At 38.4% G+C, this 23,522-nt stretch overlaps 1 protein-coding gene across 3 annotated transcripts in view; it reads left to right on the forward strand.

Annotated features, from left to right (window-relative positions):
* SUMF1 (sulfatase modifying factor 1) overlaps nucleotides 1-23,235 on the forward strand; it is a 101,138-nt gene extending 77,903 nt beyond the window's left edge. For 2 of the 3 annotated variants that reach the window (XM_055260381.2, XM_055260383.2), the window contains 2 exons: nucleotides 13,003-13,062; nucleotides 22,127-23,235. In XM_055260381.2, the coding sequence (XP_055116356.1) occupies nucleotides 13,003-13,062; nucleotides 22,127-22,237 (171 nt within the window). In that variant the 3' untranslated portion in view covers nucleotides 22,238-23,235. The remainder of the gene's footprint in view (nucleotides 1-13,002; nucleotides 13,063-22,126) is intronic. The other variant, XM_055260382.2, reaches the window with a different exon arrangement.
* Nucleotides 23,236-23,522: the final 287 nt, after the last annotated feature.

Below are 23,522 nucleotides of genomic sequence, written 5' to 3' on the forward strand. Positions count from 1 at the left end.
TGTTATAATTAAATTTCTGAACACTAAAGACAAAACTTTTAAAAGCAGCCAGGAAAAATGACGCCTTACCTATAGGGGAAAAAAAAAAGCAATTTGAATGACAATGGATTTCCCATTGGTGACCATGAAGGCCAGAGGAAATGGCATGATGTTTTTTAAGTGCTAAAAGAAAAGTACTGTTAACCCAGAATCCTTATCCAGTGAAGTATCTTTTTGGAATAAGGAGAAATCAAGACATTCTCAGATAAAGGCAGACTAAGAGAATTTGTTGCTAGCCAGCCTATCCTAAAAGGATGGCTAAAGGAATTTTCTTAAACAGAAAGAAAATGATTAAAGAAGGAACTTTTGAATATCGGACTAGAAGGAAGAACATGGTAAGCCCAAATATGAGTATATACAATAGGCTTTCCTTCCTCTCTGGAGTTTTCTAAATTTTATTTGACAGTTGAAACACATTATAACATTGTCTGATATGGTTCTAAATGTATTTAAAGGAAATATTTAATATCATTATATTATAAACAAGGGAAGCTAAAGGGATTTAAAGAGAGTTATGGTTTTGATACTTCGCTGGAACTGTTAAAATGACATGAGTAGACTGATACATTTATGACTATACATACACACACAAGTAGAGTGATATGTTTATGAATATGCATACACCTTTTGGCAGCCACTAAAAAAGCTACACAAAGAGGTATGCTCAAAAGCACAATATGTAAATAAAAATGGAATTCTTTTTTAAAAGTTTGGGTAACCCACAGGAAGTCAGAAAAAGGAAAACAGAGACAAAAAAATAGAGGACAGAAAACAAAAAATAAAATGACAGACTTAAGTCTTTGACATATCAATAATTATATTAAAGTACATTGCCTAAATATATCAGTTAAAAAGACAGATTGGCATAGTAGGTTAAAAAACCAACCCAATTATATGTTGTGTACAAGAAACTTCAAATATTATGATATAAAGCAAGTTGACAACAAAATGATGGGAAAATATATATTATGTAAACATGAATCAAAAGAAAGTCAGAGTGGCTATATTCATATCATGTAAAGCAGACTTCAAAGCAAAGAAAATTACCGGAGTTGAGGAAGAACATATATGATGATAAAATGGTTAATCCTTCAAGAGGACATAGTAATACTGTGTATGCCCCAGTGAGTGGAGCTGAAACATGTGAAACAAAAAGTAATAAAATTGAAAGGAGAAGTAGACTAATCCACAATTTTAGTTGGGGACCTTAACACTCCTTTCTCAATAATTGATAGTACAATTAGACAGAAGTTCAGCAAGGGTATAGAAGAACTCAACAATACCATCAACCAAAGGATCTGATAGAGATTTCTAGCACTGTCTACCCTATAACTGCAGAATACCTCTTTTCAGGTATGCATGGAACATATACCAAGTTAGACCATATCCTGTGCCATCAGATGAACCTCAACAAATTTTTAAAAATTGAAGACATACAGAATGTGTTCTCCAACCACAATAGAATCAAACTAGAAATCAGTAACAGAAATATAATAGGAAAATCTCCAAACACATGGAAACTATGAAACACGCTTCTAAATAATCCTTAGGTCACAGGGGAAGTCCCAAGGTGAATCAAACAATGCACTGAACTGGCTGAAAATGAAACATATCAAAATTTGTGGGATACAGTGGAAACAGTGCTAAGAGGGAAATTTACAGAACTGCATGTGTACGTTAGAAAAGATAAAAAGTCTAAAATCATATGTTTCAGCTCAACCCAGAAAAAAAAGGAGAAAACTAAACCCAAAGCAAGCAAAAGTAAGGAAATAATAAAAACAGAAATCAATGAAATAGATAACAGAAAAACAGAGAAAAATCAGTTAAATGAAGAGCTGGGTCTTTGAAAAGATTTATAAAATTGACAAACCTCTAGCAAGTCTGACAAAGCAAAAAGAGAACACCCAAATTCCTAATAAGAGAAATGAAACAAGATATTAGTGCAAACTCTTTAGACATCAAAAGGATAATGAGGGAATACTGTGAACATCTGTGTACACATAAATGTGACAACTTAGATGAGGAACAACACTTCCTCAAAAAACTCCAAATACCACAGTTCACCCAATATGAAATAGATAATTTGAATATTCCTGTAACTATTAAGGAAATAGAATTAGAAATTTTAAAACTTCTCAAAAAACAAATCTCCAGGCCCAAATGGATTCATTGAAGAATTTTACTAGACATTTAAAGAAGAATCAACACCAATTCTACACAATTTGTTTTAGAAAATGAAAAGAAGGGAACACTTTCTAATCATTTTATGAAGCTAGTATTGCCTTGATCCCCAAACCAAAAGCAGTAAAAAAATAAAAGGTTACTACAGGTGAACATCCCTCATAAATACAGACACAAAAATCCTTAACAAAATGTTAGCAAATAGAATTTATCAGTGTATTTTTAAAAACATGATAATTGAGGTTTATTCCAGGAGTACGGTCTGGTTAAATATTTAAAAATCAGTCAGTGTAATCTACCATAATAAGAAGCTAAAGAAGAGAAAAAAAAAAAAAACACATGATTATATCAGTGCAGAGAAAGCATTTAACAAACTTCAACACTCATTTATAACAAAAATTCTCAGGAAAATAGGAATACAAAGATTTTCTCAAACTTAATAAAGAGCATCTACAAAAAACTGTATACCTACCATTATACTTAATGGTAAAAGACCAAGTGCTTTCCCACTAATATCGGGAAAAAGGTAACTATGTCTGTTTCCAGAACTCTTATTCAACATAGTGCTGGGATTTCTAGCCAGTAGAATAAGGTAAGAAATGGAAATAAAAGATATACAGATCAGCAAGGAAGAAATAAAACAGTCCCTATTTGCAGATATATGATTGTTTGTTTACCTAGAAAGTCCCAAGGAATCTACCAAAATCTTCTTAAAACTAATATATCAGTTTATAAAGTTTATAAGACACAAGATAAACTTAAGTTTATTTCTGTAGACTAACAACAAATACATGGACATTGAAATTTAAAATACAATACATTTACAGTTACTAAAACCAAGTGAAATGTTTATGTGTAAATCTAATAAAATGTGTATAGTACATGTGTGCTAAAAGCTGTGCAACACTAATGAAAGAAATATCTGAGTAAATGAAGAGGCAATGCTCATGAATTGGAAAATTCAGCCTAGTAAAGATGTCAGTTCTTCCCCCAATTGTTTAATGTAATTCCTATCAAAATCCCAGCAAGATTTTTTGTAGATATTGACATGATTATTCGGAAATATATATGGAAACGCAAAGGAACTAGAATTGCTAAAACAATTTTGAAAAATAATAATGTGAGAGGAGCCAATCTACCCAATTTGAAGACTTACTACATAGCTACAGTAATCAAGACTGTTTGATATTGGTGGAGGGATATGCTCATAGATCAGTGGAACAAAATAGAGAATCCAGAAATAGACCCACACATATATGATGCCCAACTGATTTTTGACAGTTGCCAAAGCAATTTAATGAAGGAAAGAAAGTCTTTTCAACATATGGTGCTGGAACAATTGGACATCCGTGGGTAGAAAATGAACCTCTACCTTAGTCTCACACCTTACGTGAAAATTAACTCCAAATGAATCACAGAGTTAAAATTTAAACTGCAAAACTCTAAAACCTTTAGAAAAAAACACAGGAGAAAATCTGAGATCTAGGCCTAGGCAAAGAGTGTATAGACTTGACACCAAAAAGTGTGATCACCCACATATGGAAAAATAAACTGGACTTTATGAGAATTAGAACTTCTTTTCTGTGAAAGAGCCTGTTAAGAGGATATAAAGGCAAGCTACAGAGTGGGAGAAAATATTCACAACCCATATATCTGACAAAAGCCATATTTATTTACAATATATAAAAAACTCAACACTCAACAGTAAAAAACCAAACAATCCAATTAGAACATGTGCAGAAGACATGAAGAGACACTTCACAGAAGAAGATATACAGATGGCACGTAAGCACATGAAAAGATGCTCAACATCATTAGCACTGGAGAAATACAAATTAAAACCATAATGAGATACAACTACACACCTATCAGAATGGCTAAAATTAAAAAGTAGTGACTGGCTAGGATACAGAGAAACTGGATCATTTATCCATTGCTGGTGGTTATGTGACAGAGTACAGCCATTCTGGGAAACAGTTTGACGTTTTCTTTAAAATCTAAACATTCGGCTGGGCACAGCGGCTCACTCCTGTAATCCTAGCACTTTGGGAGGCAAAGGCAGGCTAATCTCATGAGGTCAGGAGTTCGAGACCAACCTGGCTAACATGGTGAAACCCCATCTCTACTAAAAATACAGAAATTAGCTGGGCCTGGTGGCGCGTGCCTGTAATCCCAGCTACTCGGGAGGCTGAGGCAGGAGAATCGCTTGAACCCGGGAGGTGGAGTTTGGAATGGGCCAAGATTACGCCACTGCACTCCAGCCTGGGTGACAGAGTGAGAGACTCTGTCTCAAAAAAATAAATAAATAAATAAAAATAAAGTAAACATTCGACCACTATATGCCCTCCTTTGGCATTGATTCCAAAGGGATGCAAACTTATGTTCATACAAAAACCTGTACATAGCATCTTTATTCGTAATAGCCAAAAAAAACTAGAAACAGCCCAAATGTCGTTCAGTGGGTGAATATTTAGACAAACTGATACACCCACACCGTGGAATACTACTCAATAGTAATAAGGGATAAACTGTTGGTACGCAGAGCAACCTGGATGAATCTCCGGAGAATTATGCTGAGTGGAAAAAAAGCCAGTTCCAAAAGTTTACATACTGTATGATTCCATTTATATTAATATAACATTCTTGAAATTACAAAATTATAGGAGTGGGAAGGGATTAGTGTTTTCCAGGGGTTAAGAAGGGGTTGAGGGTTGGGAAGGAAGTGGTCTTAACTATAAAAGGGCAACATAAGGGATCCTTGTGATGGAAATGTTCTGTGTCTTGACTGTGTCAATGTCAACATCCTGGTTGAGATATAGTACAGAGTTTTGGAAGATGGTGCCATTGGGGAAAACTGGATATAGAATACACCAGTTCCTCTGTTACCTTTTACATCTTCATGTGAATCAACAGTTACCCATAATACAGGTTTAATATTTTAAAATGAAGGAGAAATAAAGTCATTGTAGATTAACAAAGACAGTGAATCTGCTAGCAGATCTGCCATACTAAGAAATACTAAGCAGTTTTTCTAGACTGAAAGGGACTGGCACTAGGTGATACCTCAGATAGATACACAGGCAGAACTGACGAGCAGGAAATATGGTAAACAGGTAAGTAGAAAAGACCGCATTTATTTTTTCACTTAATTCCTTTAAAAAACTTACGTTTGTTTAAAGCAATAATAGTCACACTGTGTTGTTAAGTTTTTCACATATATAACTATAATATATATGACAGCAATACTATGCGTTTTGTTTGTTGATATGTCTTCGTCAAGACTATGAAGAGTCTGAAATTTTACTCTGTTTGCAAGCTCATGAGTTAGGCCACTACAGTGTCATCAACGCTGGCAGAAAACATGAAGTTTCTGTGTCAGAGTTACAGATTTTTCTAGTCACAGCACAGCAGGCAACATGCACTTCATGTTCACATCGCTTCCCCTTGTCCGCCAAGTCCCATAAGGATGACACAGTAGGTCTCTGTCACAGCCAGAGAATCCTGAGCTTAGGAGACTTCCAGTCTTATAAAGAGGTTTATAATAAACATATCCAACCTTTGACATTATTGTTCTGGCCAGGAAACAAACCTGCCTTCTGTCATCTTCTGAGACTGTTGGTTACACAAACATCCTTCAAAAGATAATCCAGGACAAAAACTGCCACAAGGCATATAGAATTGCCCCATGCCACCACCACAACCGGAGAATATTTTAAGTCTCTCAATTTATACCTTCTCTCTTTTTCCCCCCTTGCTATTTATTTGTTGAAAACATGTCTGATCTCTTTTTATTTTTATTTATTTATTTATTTTTGAGTTGGAGTCTTGCTCTGTTGCCCAGGCTGGAGTGCAGTGGCACAATCTCGGCTCACTGCAGCCTTCACCTCCCGGGTTCAAGCAATTCTCCTGCCTCAGCCTCCCTAGTAGCTGGAATTATAGGTGTGTACCACCACAACTGGCTAATTTTTGTATTTTTAATAGAGACAAGGTTTCACCATGTTGGCCAGGATGGTCTTGAACTCCTGACCTCCAGTGATCCGTCTGCCTTGGCCTCCCAAAGTGCTGGGATTATAGGCATGAGCCACTGCGCCCAGCCCTGATCTCTTTTTTTTTTTCTTTTTATTATACTTTTTAAGTTCTGGGGTACATGTGCAGAATGTGCAGGTTTGTTACTTAGGTATACACGTGCCATGGTGGTTTACTGCACCCATGAACCCATTACCTACATTGGGTATTTCTCCTAATGCTATCCCTCCCCTAGTCCCCGACCCCCTGACAGGCCCCAATGTGTGATGTTCCCCTCCCTGTGTCCATGTGTTCTAATTGTTCAACTCCCTCCTGTGAGTGAGAACATGCAGTGTTTGGTTTTCTGTTCTATTGTTAGTTTGTTGAGAATGATGGTTTCCAGCTTCATCCATGTCCCTGCAAAGGACATGAGCTCATCCTTTTTTATGGCTGTATAGTATTCCATGGTGTATATGTGCCACATTTTCTTTATCCAGTCCATCATTGATGGGCATTTGGGTTGGTTCCAAGTCTTTGCTATCATGAGCAGTGCTACAATAAACATACATGTGCATGTGTCTTTATAGCGGAATGATTTATAATCCTTTGGGTATAACCCAATAATGGGATTGCTGGGTCAAATGGTATTTCTGGTTCTAGATCTTTGAGGAATCACCACAAATGATCTATTTTTAAAAGAATTTCCCGTGGCCTGGGTTTTGTTCATTCCATCTTTGTGGAATCATTTTAGTATATTCTTCTACCCCTTGTATTTCCTACAATCTTTGTTTAGATTTAAAGTCTTGATTATATTTAGGCTTTAGGTAGGATGTGTGTGTGCGTGTATGGCGTGTGTGCATGTATGTGTGTGTGTATGTATAAGAGTAATTAAAAATACTTCATAGGGCTGTGTACATTCTTTATATCACATCAGGAGGCATATTATGCATGGCTCTTATTGTGACACTGATAAGATTATTCTTGTTAATAAGATTGATCAGTATTTAAGTAGGCATTGTCAGTCTTAACCATCCATTACAAGGTTCTTCATTAGCCTTTCACTCACTGATTTTAGCAGCCATTGATACTCATTGCCTAGATTGAGTTCTTTAGGAGAGTTTTTTGTTTGTTTGTTTGTTTGTTTGTTTGTTTTCCTGAGACGGAGTTTCTCATTCCTGTTGTCTAGGCTGTAGTACTGTGGCGCAGTCACTGCTCACTGCAACCTCTGCCTCCCAGGCTCAAGTGGTTCTCCTGCCTTGGCCTCTTGAGTAGCTGGGACTACAGGCGTGCCCCACCACGCCCGGCTAACTTTTGTATTTTTTGTAGAGATGAGGTTTCACCATGTTGCCCAGGCCGGTCTTGAACTCCTGGGCTCAAGCAATCTTCCCACATTGGCCTCCCAAAGTGCTGGGATTACAGGCATGAGCCATTGCACCTGGCCAAGATTTTTGAAATAGTGATATTCGATTACTCTTTCTGCATTAATTATCTGGAATTCCTCTATAAAGAACATTCACTCATAACTCTTCTATTTTCCTGAGGCATAGTTTGTGTGAGGAAGTCAGAATAAATGCTTGATGCTGTTATTTTCTTCGTAAAAAATGATAGTAAAGTGTAAACATACAGAAGTGCCTCATTCTTTTTAATGGGTGCTTAGCATTTCATTACTATGGATTGTGTCAAATAACATGTTTATTATTTGTTTTAATTTTTTTAATTTTCATTGGTTATTGGGGAACAGGTAGTATTTGGTTACATGGATAAGTTCTTTAGTGGTGATTTGTGAGATTTTGGTGCACCCCCACCCAAGCAGTATACACTGCACCCGATTTGTAGCCTTTTATCCCTCATCCCCTTCCCACCCTTTCCCCCTGAGTCCCAAAGTCCACTGTGTCATTCTTATGCCTTTGCATCCTCATAGCTTAGCTCCCACTTATGAGTGAGAACATATGATGTTTGGTTTTCCATTCCTGAGTTACTTCACTTAGAATAATAGTCTCTAGTCTCATCCAGGTCACTAGTGATGCCTTTTGACTGTTTGCTGAGTGATGGAAATTTGTCACACTCTCCATCCCTTCTGTTGCTTTCCTTGTCAATGTATTGGGAATGACGAAGGAAAGGGAAATGCCTCTTGACTACATAGAGTGCAGTCGTTGTGCTGTGAAAGATGTCCTGGTAGCCATGAGCAGGCTGGCCACCCCTCTTCCTTACAGACTCATTGCTCCTCCAAACAAGCCAGTCCCACTGATACGTGGTTCTGTGGCATCTCCAGTGGATTCAACTCATCGTTTAAGACTTACATGCCTTCCCAGGTGTTTTAAACAGGGGTCAATTTCTCTGCACTAATGCTGAGTGTTGCTTCTTCATCACTTTTCCTGAGAACTTCAGCTGTACCTTGGCCTTTTGAGATTATTGGGACTGTTATGTAGAAACCTGTGTGTTTTGCTGTTGTTGCAACCACGCAAGCATTGGAGACATGTAAATATTTTGGTGTCTATGAGACTAGAGCAGTTACGGGCAATAGTACCTTTGGAGACAGCATTTACGATGGTTCCTGCCTGGTTATTGGCAGAGTCCCTATGTTCCATATGTTTTTCCACTGAGCCTTTTTTTTTCTTTCCAACTTTCATTTTAAGTGCAAAGGATGGATGTGCAGGTTTGTTACATGGGTAAATTGTGGGCTGTGGGGGTTTGGTGTAGATAATTTTGTCACCCAGGTAATCAGCATAATACTCAGTATGTAGTTTTTCAGTCCGCATCCTCCTCTCACCCTCCACCTTGCTCAAATAGGTCCCAGTGTCTATTGTTCTCTGCTATGTCTCCAGGTATATGCAATGTTTAGCTCCCATTTATAAGTGAGAACATGCAGTATTTGGTTTTCTGTTCCTGCATTAATTCACATAGGATAATAAGGGCCTCCAGCTCCATTCATGTTGCTGCAAAGGACATGATTCATTCTTTTTTATGGCTGTGTAGTATTCCATGGTGTATATGTACCACATTTTCTTTATCCAGTCCACTGCAGATGGATATCTAGGTTAATTCCAAGTGGATTCTTATGCATGCCTGAGACTCTTGAGCACAGGAGGTGGAGGTGGTAGGGCCCTGCAGCTGCTCTTCCTGCTGCAGTATACAGGCAAACAGATGAGGTGTTTAAACACCACCACCAATAGCAACTTAAGTTGTTTTAGCCTGCAGTAATAAACTTGATCATGAGAGACAGTGTTAATTTTGATTTATTAATATTATCTTTCACAAATGGGAATGGAGATACCCCTCTTCCCCAACTCTCCGGATTAGTCTGCTAGGGTTGCATAACAAATTACCACACACTTAGTGTCTTTTTTTTTTTTTTTTTTTTTGAGATGGAGTCTCACTCTGTTGCCAGGCTGGAGTGCAGTGGCGTGATCTCGGCTCACTGCAACCTCCGCCTTGCGGATTCAAGTGATTCTCCTGCCTCTGCCTCCCAAGTAGCTGGGACTATAGGTGTGTGCCACCATGACCAGCTAATTTTTGTATTTTTAGTAGAGATGGGGTTTCACCATATTGGCCAGGGTGGGCTCCATCTCTTGACCTCATGATCCGCCCGCCTCGGACTCCCACACGTAGTGTCTTGAAACAACAGAAATTTATCCTCTCACAGTTCTGGAGGCTAGCAGTCTGAAATCAAGGTGCTGGCTGTGCCATACCCCATCTGGATTCTCTTAAGGGAAGATCCTTCGTGGTGGCTTCCAGGAATCCTTCTCATTCCTTGGCTTGTAGCCACCTCACTCCAGTCCCTGCCTCCATCACCACATAGACTTCTCTGTGTTCCTCTGTGCATCCTCTCCTCATCTTATAAGGACACCAGTCATTGGATTTAGGGCCCGCCCTAATCCAATATGATCTTATATTAATTACAAAAATTACAAGTCTGCAAAGTTCCTATTTCTGAATCAGGTCAGATACTAGGGCTGTGAATGAACATTAATTTTGGGAACACTCTTCAACCCACTACACCCTCCTAGTAATTTTTCTGTTTTTTGGCAAAGTGGCAAGCATTTCAAACAGTTTTAGGTAATTATCATGTTGTTTGCTAGCAAAAATAGTTTTATTTATAAGAAGCAGCTGAGCAGTCACCTAAATTGAGGACTGTGTTAGGGGATACAGTTGTGTCATCCTGGGATGACTGTCATTAGTACTCGCGTCACTGTGATAAGTGTCATAGTTATTGATTGCAGACTTAGTTCATTGAAGTTGATGATGAAAGGGAATTATTTTGTTCCCATGCCATCCCATTGGCAAATCAGCCCCTTCTTGTTCCTAGATCTACTTGAGGAGTCTAAATTGCAGGCTAGCAGATACTGTGAGAGACTTGAATCACAATTTGATACATTGTAACAGAGCATGCAGAGAACCACCTAAAGCAGTGTAATGCAAGAATTGTTAAGCAAGAAACAGTGTAGGAGAGTGTGGCCGTTATATGGGAGAGTTCCACAATTATAAATGCTTTCGTTGCTGCTACAGTGAATTCTTGGTAATTGTCTTACTTTTATAGAGTAATAAACTGACTCAGAATGTTTGTCAGATTCTAGATGTTCCTGGGAAGAAAACTGCTGCCAGCCATTATTTTGACATGTAGCTTTTCACGTTTGCAGTGTGCCTGTTTATAATTAACAAAACTTTATTAATGTAACATTAAGCACTTAAGGCCTTGGAAATATCGTAGCCCTGCAGTTGAAGGAGGAATAGCCAATGGCTTTGTCTGTGATCGTTTCTAAGCACAGACAGTTCCCTACTTAAAATGGTTTGACTTAAGATTTTTTTTTTGAGTTTACAATTGTGCAGAAGTGATATGCCTTCGGTAGAAACTGTGATTTAAGTATCCATACAACCATTCTGTTTTCCACTTTCAGTTCAGTATTCAGTAATTTACATGATATATTCAACACTTTATTATAAAATAGGCTTTGTGTTGTTAGATGATTTGCCCAACTACAGACTAACATAAGTGTTCTGAACATGTTTAAGGTAGGCTAGGCTAAGCTGCAGTATTGGGTAGGTTAGGGGTATTAAATGCATTTTTGACTTAATAATATTTTCAACTTATGATGTATTTATCAGGACAGGACCTAATCCCATGCTAAGGAGCATCTGTACCTGGAAATGCTTAGAAGATAATGTGTACTTCTGCCCACATGGTTTACATTTGCAAGAAAGTACATTAGCCGTGCTTGGAGAAAACGTGATTCTTTTAACTTTTGCCACTTAAGTAAGGGCACTTTTGGGTCACAGGAAAAGGAAAAACTAAGATAGGAGCGGGGTTGTCCCGGCTTCTTGTGTTTTTTGGAGTAAATAGTTGACAGGTGTGTGATTGTCTTTTTGAACAAAAAAAAAGGAGATAAATCCCTCTCCCCACAGACTCCCCTGATACGGTTCTGACTTATTAGAGCCTATTTATTGGTACCTCTCAGATCCTGTGTATTGCTTACCTGATGTTGAGGCTTTTATCTTGGCAACTGATGCTTTCGGATTTTCATTTCCTTTGAACTTTTATCTGAAATCCTTCCTAGAAAAAAGTCTTGCCATTATACTGGCTCTGTGTAGATCTTAATTCTCATTACAGTGGTAGACACTGCTCTTTCCTGCCTCCTTTTAAGCACTGCCTAATTTCCTACACTTCTTGTCTCTAAGTGGGAGCACAGTGGAGTGCCTCAGAACATGGACTCTGGAGCAAGGCTGCCTGGCTGTCCCACTTATTTTGCCAGTAACTTAACTTACCTCCAAGGTTGGATGGAGAATACCTGAGTTAATATTTGTAAAGTGCTCAAACTATGCCTGGTTCATAGTACGTATATGTGTCTTTTTTTTTTTTTCTTCAAGATAAACCATGTTCTATATCTTGATTGTGGTAGTGGTTACATGACTATATATGTTTGTCAAAACTCACTGGAACTGTGCACTTAAAAAGGATGAATTTTACTGTATATTAATTATATCTCAATAAAGCACACCTAAATTTTTTTTAAGGCTAACAAGCAAACTCTTTCATTCAATCAGCAAAGTATTTATTAAGTGTTACACAGTGGGATTATAAAAACATATAATTCTGGCCTGGCATGGTGTTGCATGCCTGTAATCCCAGCACTTTGGGAGGCTGAAGTAGGAGGGTCACTTGAGCTCAGTAGTTCAAGACCAGCCTGGGCAATATATCGAGACCCTGTCTCTATAAATAATAATTTTTAAAAATTAGCTGGGCATGGTGGTTCATGTCTGTGGTTCTAGCTACTTGGGAGGCTGAGGAGGGAGGATTGCTTGAGCCCAAGTGGTCAAGGCTGTAGTGAGCTATGATCACACCACTGCACTCCAGCCTGTCTCAAGAAAAATGTTTCAAAAAATACCATGTAATTCAAAGAGGCTTGTCAGTGTAGATGTGTAAACCAGTTATAACACAGGATAAATTTGCATCGTGACATGGTAAGAGGTGCAGCCAAGCAGCTTATCAGTCATCTAGGCAAGAAATGCTGTAGGGACTTAGAGACAGGATTGCTTCCTGTAGTCACGAAGACTTCACCAAAGAGTGGAAACTTGAGGTGGGCCTTAGAAGATGGGTAGGATTTGGGGAGGTGGGCATTTGGGAGGGCCCACGAATACAGATACAAAGCCTAGGGGTGGAAATGCATTGTGGAGAGTTTAGGCAACCATGAGAGAGCTGGTTGGATCAAAGTGGATTCTGTCCCACTGTGTAAGGGGCAGCTTTGCCTTATGGTCTAACATAGCCTTTTTCTTCATTTGTAGAAAGGTCCCCCTTCTGGGAAAGACCGGGTGAAGAAAGGTGGATCCTACATGTGCCATAGGGTAAGTCATGTCACTAAACTGTTTTGCTGTTCTTGTTCTGATAGCAGTTTTATGGATTCATTGCAAATGATGGCCCCAAATGTCTCATGCACTTCTGCAAATGCATAACTAACCCCACTGAAACCAGAAAAAAAGGAGGACAGTCATCTCAAATTTGGTTACAAGCATGGAGAAAGGTAACACAAGTAACAGAGGTTATGAATGACTTATTGTCAACCAAATTTCATCTATTGAATCTTGCCCCTTTGAGAGACCTTTGTTGTCCCATGAACTGCAAGGGGGTGGGTGTATATAACTTTTCCAGCATGTAAGTCTGAAAGCACACCCTTAATTTATTTGAGAATCCTGTACATTTCTGGATTTTCTGTTGAGATTCAAGTGAGAGTTATGTGTGGAGGGCAGATTGTGATATACTGAAATGGAAGCATCCCGTGTTCTAGGTACAAAGTGTGCCTTGTGAAATAAGCATCATTCCCAGAGAGTGTTTCTTCTCTTTGGGCTATGATTTTAGTGTCTGAGCTGGCTTTCTTCATCAGTTAGAGTGACTTGGTGTTTCCTAAATAAGCTTTATAAGGAATTTGGAAATAGAATACCATCCCTTCCCTTTTTTCTTTGAGTCATATATTTTTCACATCTCCTGAACTCCAGCTTTCTATCCCTGTGCAGAGATGCCATTTTGCAGATTGTTGTTGCTGCAAAGCTTCCCCTAGTAATTTATTCAGTCCAGGTAGTTAGAGACTTAAAACCACCTATAATGGCTCCAAATTAAGTTACTAATTTGATAAGGATGGCATTATCAAATTTTGTCTTAAACAGTGGTTCTCAAACTTTATTCCACATTGTAATCATCTGGGATCTATATAAAATACTGATGTCTGTCTCCTCACTCACCCCCATTCTGATTTGATTTTTCTTCAGTGTGAGCTGGGCATTGTGTTTTTTAAAGCTCTCCAGGTGATGAAAACATACAGCCAAGTTTGGGAATCACTAGCCTAAAGCAAATCTCTCTAGATTATATATATGTGTGAGTTTGTATGTATGTGTATCTTCTGTATTTCTTAGAATTTTTAATCCAGTGATTCAGGTAGAAGTTCATAGAGCAGAGCTCAGTTGATGCTTTAGACCTACATTGGTAACAAGATGTAGGCCAATTTATTTTCATGAAATGTTTTTTTTTTTTGAGACAGAGTCTCACTCTTCACCCAGGCTGAGGTGCAGTGGCACAATCACAACTCACTACAGCCCCGACCTCCTGGGCTCAAGCAATCCTCCCATCTCAGCCTCCTAAGTAACTTGGCTAATTTTTAAATTTTTTTTAGAGATGGGGTCTTGCCATGTTGCCTAGGCTGGTCTTGAACATTTGGGCTCAGGAAATTCTTCCTGCCTTTGCTTCCCATAGTGTTGAGATTATAGGCATCAGCCACTGCTCCTGGCCTAAAATTCTAGTTTTAATTTTAAATTAAAAGCATTGTCCCAGGTCTTCCCAATATATTTACATGTTCACGTATACATCAGAGTCTTTAATCCTAGATTGCTTCTCTGCTTGAAGTTATTGCTACAAATGTACCTGGATCTTCTTGCCAGGGAATCAGACTTCCATGGAAAACAGGTGAATCCTCTTTGTACAGTAGTATCTCAAAATCCTAATTGCCACCATTTATGTCTCTGGCATATGGCACTTTTCTAAATTTAGAATCCATTTACTTTCTAAGTAATTGAGGACCAGAAGATTTTTCATCAAGAATAAATGGGGTAACAGAAGCTTGTAAAAAACATTTTTAAGCAAGTAAAGAACATTAACTGTCCTAATTCCATGCATATGAATGTATCTACTTTCATGTTTCATAATTTTTAGCTTATTTGTAATCTACATTGTTATAAGCTTCCCAGCAGATTCTTTAAAAATATCTTTTGACCTCCTACATGCTTTATTAAGCACACTTACATGGTACTGATTTTTGTATGTTCATCTTGAGTCTTGCAACCTTGCAAAACTCATTTATTAGTTCTAGTAATGTTTTTGTAAATTGTATATTTTCTACATAGCTGATCATATGATCTGTGAACATCAACAGTTCTTCCTTTTTAATCTAGATGCCTTTTATAACTTTTTCTTGTGGTATGTCATTGGCTAGAACCTTCAGTATAGTGTTGAATAGGAATGGTAAGAGTAGACATTCATACCTCATTCTTGATCTTAGGGAATAAACATTCAGTTTTTCAAAATTGGATATGTATTAGCAATAGCTTTTTCATAGACACATGCCCGTTACAGCTTGAGAAAGTTTTTTTCCATTGCTAATTTTTTGTGAGTTTTTTATCAGCAATGGATGTAGATTTTGCTGGGAGCTTTTTCTGCATCTATTGAGATGATAATATGATTTTGCTTTTCCTATCTGTTCATATGGTGAATTACATTGATTTTCAAATATTAAGCTATCCTTGCATTCCTGTGATATGTATCATTCCACTTAGTCATGATGTGTTATCTTTTTTATACATTTTGGATTTGATTTGTAAAAATTATGAGTATTTTTGAATCTAGTTTATTTTGTGTTTTCTTGTAATGTCTGTCTAATTTTGGTTTCAGCGTATGCTGACTTCATAGATTGAGTTGTTAAATATTAACTTATTTTAAATTTTTTGCAAGAGTTTATGTAGAATTAGTGTTATTATTGAAATGTTTGATAGGATTCCTTGGTGAATGCATTTGGGCCGAGAGTTTTAACAATTAATTAATTTAGAGACAGGGTCGAATTTCTGAACTCAAGCAATTGTCCTGCCTCAGCCTCCTGAGTGGCTGGGACTACAGGTGTGAGCCCATATGCCCATTTTTTTTTTTAATTTTACTATAGGCCTAATTTTTTAAATAGATGTAGGACTATACAGTTTATCTGCTTCTTCTTCAGTACATTCTAGTAGTTTGTATCTTTTAAGGAATTTGTCCATTTCATTTGAGTTATTGTATTTATTGGCATAATCTCTGCCTTTCATTGGGTGTTTAGACCATTTATTTTTAATGTGGTTTTTGATATGGTTGGGTTGAAATGTGCCATCTTGATTTTTTTTCTCTTTGTCTCACCTGTTCTTGTTCTCTGTTTGTCTTCTTTTCGATTACGTAGTTTTTATCACCCCATTTTCTCTCCTTATGCTTATTAGCTGTAACTCTTTGTTTTATAATTTTTGTGGTTGATTTAAAGTCTATATTATGCATTTTTATCTTTTCTTAGCTTACTTGAAGGATTTGTTTTAATTTAGTCAGTTTCCATGTGATGGGGATAACATTTTAGAAGAGGAGAATAGCAGAGTGACAAAACTGAGTGGGATCCACAGGATTTTCCATAGAGAAATGGTACTTCCAGGATCTTGGTCAAGTGAATTGTTTATTAGGTTGGTCTTTAATATCAGTCTGGTTATATCTGTAAGGTTAGGAAAATAGCACAGGTTGTTGGCTGTGAATTATTTTCAGAGTGCTTAGCCTTTCCAGTAGATGAAGAGTGACAGCTTTTACTAAATTACTGAGATGTGGATTACGGAATTACATCTGGATTGGAGTTCTGTATCTGTTTCTTGCCAGGTATGTGACCTTCGGCAAATTACTTAATCTTTCTAAGCCTCAGTGTTTACATTTATAACATACTATAATTGTACCCATTATAAGGTTCTGATGAGGAGTAAATGAACCAACATATATAAGTTCTTGGTACAGTGCTTAGCTTATGGTGAAGGCTCAGTAAAAGTTAGTTGCTCCTATCAGCATCATCTTTATTATAATTAGATTATTTCCCGTCTTCTTTTTTGAAGAAGGAACCAACTAATAAACTCCCAACCAGACAGTCAAAAGCAATGTTCATGCCATAGGTGAAAATCAATAAAAGGAAAAAAATCATAAAAACAAAGAATAATGTTATAATTCATTTTTTAAAAAATTTTCTTGCTTAGATGATAACTTATTTTTGATCATGGGCCAACACCAGTTTGCCTGGCTAAAGTAAATTCTTTTTTTTGAAACAGAATCTTACTCTGTCACCCAGGCTGGAGTGCAGTGACATGATCTAGGCTCACTGCAACGTCCACCTCCCAGGTTCAAGCATGTCTCCTGCCTCAGCTTCCTGAGTAGCTGGGATTACAGGCGTGTGCCACCACTCCTGGCTAATTTTTGTGTAGAGATGGGGTTTCGCCAAATTGGCCAGGCTGGTCTCGAACTCCTGACCTTAAGTGATCCTCCCACCTTGGCCTCCCAAAGTGCTGAGATTATAGACATGAGCCACCATGCCCGGCCTGCCTGGCTAAAGTAAATTCTGATGCTCATTCATAATTTTTTGAAAATCTATCCAAAGTATAGCTTCAATAAGGAGATGGGGGCACAGAAAGAAAAACTATGAGGCAACATGTCATCTGGTTAAGGGTGCAGACTTTGGAATCAGATTGAATAGGCTGGAACCTTGGATCCACCATTTATAAACCATGTGACCTTAGGCACACTATTAACATCTGTGTGCCTCAATTTTTCCTCATGTATACAGTGCAGATACTAATAATGCCTATCTGATAGGATTGTTGAGAGGATTAAGTGAATTAATACATAGAAGTTCTTAGAACAGTTCACATAGTAAGTACTCAAGAAATACTCACTGTTGTTGATGTTGTTAGGTTAATCCCTCTGGGTCTTTAGCTCAGCCTACAACATTAAGGAAATCCTCACCGTCCTACCTAGATGAAGAGCGAAAGGAGTTGGTCTAGTGTTGGTGGCAAGAGCAATGGATGGGAAATTGAGACCTCTGTTCTGTTGTGGCGTTCTCTGTCATGATTTTGTTTAACATGAGTTACAATTATCTTTAAAATGCCCTTTGTCCTTAAAAGTCTCCCTCTCATAAAAAGCATATTGCTGTTCCCCTTGACTTTGAAGCCCCAAGGCTGATAAGTCATTATCTTAAATGGAATGTGCCCAAGTCCAGGATCTCATTCTTAGCACAGACATGGAGATCAATTTCACACAGTAATTAGCCATCTTAATGAAATAGGACTAAAACAAGTCCTTCCCACTTTCCCTGTTCTTAATTAATAGAATGACCCATTTTTCAGCCACCTAAAGACCTCACATCCTTAAGAACCACTTTTGGTGCTAAAAATAAAGTTGGAAAAAAAGAAAGAGCAATGAGGACATTTATAATGAGGCCATTTACCTCTTTAATTATGTGCTTTATTAGTTGGAATTTAAAATAAGTTGACTTATTAATAAATGTTTGCTGAGTGAATGAGTGCATTTGAAATGGAATGATGTGTGAATTGACTGTTTTCTCAAGTGCTGGCTCTGACCCCTCAACACTAACTTTTGTAGTGAGTCTTGCTTTTTAGGGTTTAATTCTTTATTATCATTTTGGTTAATGGACAGTCTCAGGGATTGCTGTGATCTAACAAAGAACTAACTTTTTGTGGTGGGGAAGGGAGAGGCACTGATTTTAAACTTTTCATTATTCAAAGAAAACATTTTCACACCATAAAAATTAGAAAATACATAGTAAAGATCAAAATGAAAATAAAATCATCATGCTTCCTAAAGAAAACAATTGATAGTATTCCAGCAAACTTTTTGTGTACTTAATTTTTGTCTTTCAAGAATGCAGTTATTCTTTATATACCAGGGTCTTCAGATATGACCCTGGGAATAATCTCTTGTATATGTCTTTTCTACTATCCTGTGTCACAGCTGTAGAATCCTCCACCCAGTGCTTTGGGCAGATCCCAACAGTTCATTTGATTTGTTATATGCTAGGTTTTGTGGCATATGAATATCATCTTATCTTAAAATAGTTTCTGATATAATTTAAGAGATAAGTGACAGGTAGAAATATGCTATTCAACAAAAACCTAAGTCCTATGCCCTATCACCGGAGAGATTTCTTAACTTTCCCATTTATGTAGCGAATGTATATCCACATTCAGATGCTGGCAGGGCTATTACCATCTTCCTGCAGTTGAACACAAGGTTTCTAAGACCTGCTTAGAAGCTGGCTAATACCTTTGTTGTTTTAGTGAGGAAGCCAGTTACCCCAAAGACATCATTAACCACCTTTGTGCCAGTCATTACTCTTGCCTGGAATTCTCATGCTGCAGATCTTTGGGCAACTCAGCCCACATGTGATCTTCTCAGAGAGGCCTTTCCAGACCACCACCCTATCGAAAGTAGCCACCCAGTCACTCTCAGTCCTCTTTCCCTATTTTCCTTCCTGCAGAGGTGACTACTCCTGGAAACCATCTTGAATGTATCGGTTTATTTATTGTCTGACAATTCCCTTTTGAATGTCAGCTCCCTGATAACAGGTATCTTGTTTGTCTTGTTCTGATTGTATCCGTCGTACCTAAAATAGCATCTGGCATATTGTAAGCTCTCGTATATTCAATGAATAATTAAACCATGCTCTGATATGATCAGGCTGTGGCCTTGCTATCCTCTCAACTTCCCCTCTAAATCCTATAAACCAGTGTTACTCAAAGTGAGGCCCATGGGCCTGTGGCATCAGCGGCACCTAGAAGCTTGTTAGAAGTAGGTTCTTGGTCCCCATACTAGACTTCCTGAATCAGAGTTTCTGATGTATGGCCTAGGATTTAAGCAAGCTGTATTGGCCATTCTTACGTATGCTGAGGTCCGAGGACCACTGCCATGATCATGGAAATCTCATCCACATCAATTTTTGCCTTCTAAAAAAGCGTGTATGTTTATGGGACAAGAATGTCATGTCATCTGTGTAGCTCCCCCTGAACCTGATCTTTGCTGCAGTGTGGAATTTGCTACACATGCTTGGTTGCATGGGGCCATGGATTATCCACAGGAACTTGATTCTAGAAATACCAAAGCACTGTTGTTTCACAGCAGCCCGATGAGTAGGCCCTGCATGGAATGAGGCTTTTGCTATGTCTTCCTGCATGGTCACCTCTAGTCATTTGAGAGCTTCTATTGCATGCGGATCACACATAGTAGGAGATGCCATCAATTTATCAATTATTTCAAGCACACTTTAAATTCATCTTCCCTCTCTCTACCTGAGAATTGCTAATGTTATATTCTTCACTGACCATAAGGAAAATGAGAAAATTGGTTGCTATCATTTCATTATCTATAGAAGACAAAGCACTCTGTCTTTATTTTTACAGTAGAAGTGCTCCAGAGAACTTCTGTGTCAACTTTAGAGATACTTTTCATAAAGATAAGAAGCATTTTACTTTTCTGAGAGAAAAGAGAGTAATTTAAAAAAAAACAACCTTTTGCATGCTGACTTATCTTCCCCGCGACTCCAAATTATCGCTTCTGCACAGATTCTAAAGTTATTCCACATGTTTCTTTGTGAAACTTCTTTAACCAACTTGCAGGGACTTGAGCTGTATTGGGCCAACTCAGAGTTTATGCTCATGGCACACAGGATGACTAGTTTATTTTTATTCTCCGTTATTTTGGATTGGAGAACAATCTTAGGGCACAAGAGTTTCATGCGTGGTTATTTTTGGCATGTGGAGGTTTTTGAAGTAATCTGTGGTTAATCACTGAATACCTGCTAGGTAGCCAGGGATATGTGCGTTAGGCTCTCTTATGTTTGTGCAAGTGTACAAGTGCATGCTGGGCTTGTGTATTGGGCAGTGGGAAAGAAGACATGAGTCGTGATGCTCTTCCCTATGGAGTGTAGAATCTTGCTAGGAAAGCAAGCACACCACAGTTAGACCTGAGCTGGAATTCTACTTTCTTTAATAACTGTGCAATCTTGGGTAAGTCATTGAGTTTCTCTGGACTGTTACAATCAAATGACATAACAGATGAAGATGCCTAGCCCCATGTCTGGTATGTACTAGGCGCTGAAGGTCTGTGTTGGTGTGCGTGTGTGTACTTATGCCTGGCTCTTATTTAATAACACAGATGTAAAACAAACTGCACACAACATTGTATAGCTTTATTAGGTACTATGATTTAAACTCCCAAAGCAACGTATTTTTAAAAAGCAGTGTTGTCCCACAGCCTTTCCTACATTTGATGTTCCTAGGCTTGTTGTTTAGTTTTTTGCTGATCTACTGGTATTAAATGATATCATAAATATGATTTAGATAGTAAATGATATAAATATTATTTAGATATTAAATGATATCTTAGTGTTTTTCTTAATATTTTTTCAGTGGCCATGTATCACTTATTACTTGGTTTAATTTCAAAAATTAATATATATTCTTATTGTATAGGACTACTGCATAGGTTTCATGTAGGAAATATGAAACTCAGGTTGCTTGAGGGATAACTACTGTGCACATTGTGGTGCATTCGGAATCTTCCAGTCTTTTCTTCTTGGCATATGTAGTTATCTACACTGTAGTCATACCACATATACTGACTTTTTCATTTTAACTGCTTTTTTTTTTTGGACACAAGATCTTGCTCTGTCACCCAGGCTTTAGTACAGTGGCTCAGTGATGGTGCACTGCAGCCTCAAACACCTGGGCTCAAGAGATCTTCCCACTTCAACCTCTAGAGTAGCTGGGACTACAGGTGCACACCACCATGCTCAGCTAATTTTTTGTAGAGATGGGGTCTTGCTGTGTTGCCCAGGCTGGCCTCGAGCTCCTGGCCTCAAGCAGTCCTCCCATTTCAGCCTCCCAAAATGTTGGGATTACAGGTGTGAGCCAGTGCACCTGGCCTCATTTAACATTTTATCATGAAAACTTCCTGTGTCATTAAATACTATGTAAAAACATGACTTTCAATGGCTGCTTACTTTTCTATTATATGGATGTGCCTCAACTTAGGCAATCATTGGTTGTTACATTTTTCTTTTTTGCTGTTATATCTAATGCTAAACATCTTTGTACTATATTTGTGTTACACTTATAAGGTAAAGGATGTTGGGAAATATGTGGTTAATTCTTGAATGTGCTGCCCTTTTTAAAGCATACATGTTAAGTATCCACACAGGCAGGGTTGTACGGAAGCACTGTCTACAGCTGGTGCAACATGCGTCTGATGGGTTAGAGCCCTCAGCTGAGAGTCCCAGTAGCCCTTACCTTGCTTTTTCTCTCTGCACAGTCCTATTGTTACAGGTATCGCTGTGCTGCTCGGAGCCAGAACACACCTGATAGCTCTGCTTCGAATCTGGGATTCCGCTGTGCAGCCGACTGCCTGCCCACCATGGACTGACAACCAAGAAGAGTCTTCCCCAGTCCAAGAAGGAGTCGTGTCTGACCTACATTGGGCTTCCCTCAGAACTCTGAATGATGCCACGCAAAGAATTCCCACCCTGAGGTGGGTTACATACCTACCCAATGGCCAAAGGAACCGCCTTGTGAGACCAAATTGCTGACCTGGGTCAGTGCATGTGCTTTATTGTGTGGTGCATCTTTGGAGATCATCGCCATATTTTACTTTTGAGAGTCTTTAAAGAGGAAGGGGAGTGGAGGGAACCCTGATCTAGGCTTCAGGAGGCCCGCGTCCTACGCAGGCTCTGCTACAGGGGTTAGACCCCAGGTCCAACACTTGACCTTCCTGGGCCTCAAGTGCCCTCCCCTCTCAAATGAAGGGATGGACAGCATGACCTCTGGGTTTCTCTCCAACTCGCCAGTTCTAAAAAGGATATCAGATTCTATTGTGACTTCATAGTGAGAATTTATGATAGATTATTTTTTAGCTATTTTTTTCCGTGTGTGAACCTTGAGTGATACTAATCATGTAAAGTAAGAGTTCTCTTATGTATTATTTTCAGAAAAGGGGGGTGGTGGCTCCTTTATATTCATACTGCACTTTGTTTTTCCAAGGAAATTAGTGTCTTTTACATTGTTACGATGAATCCCACGTGGACCAGTGATGGTATGCTGAAGTTCAGCCATTGAACACACAGGAATGTCTGTGGGGTGACTCTACTGTGCTTTATCTTTTAACATTAAGTGCCTTTGGTTCAGAGGGGCAGTCATAAGCTCTGTTTCCCCCTCTCCCCAAAGCCTTCAGTGAATGTGAAATGTGTGCTAAATGGGGAAACCTGTTTAATTCTAGATATAGGGAAAAAGGAATGAGGACCTTGAATTAGCTATATTCAGGGTATCCGGTATTTTGTAATAGGAAATAGGAAACCTTTTTGGCTATGGAGTATCAGATGCTTTGAATCATGCACTATGTCGAATAAACTTATCTGCTAAATCAGGCTTCACTCTCATCAGCTTCTTTTCTCTTTCGCTTCTTTGTGTTTTCTTTTAAAGAAAGTGCTTTGTGATATGCGTGTTTTATTTGCTAGAAAACTTTCATGTTCATTAGCTAGTGGATAACTTTGATATGTGGGTAATTTGTGGGAATTTTTGTTCCAAAAAGCAAGGCTATTCCACCAGGAACCATATCATGACCTTGCTGCTTGTTGCCACAGTAGATAATGCCAAGTCAAAGGCACTGCCGCACTTGTGGTCTTGTAAAACCCAGCATTTGCTTCCCATGCCAG

The sequence above is a fragment of the Symphalangus syndactylus genome, chromosome 21 (assembly GCF_028878055.3).
Source record: "Symphalangus syndactylus isolate Jambi chromosome 21, NHGRI_mSymSyn1-v2.1_pri, whole genome shotgun sequence".
NCBI lineage: Eukaryota > Metazoa > Chordata > Mammalia > Primates > Hylobatidae > Symphalangus > Symphalangus syndactylus.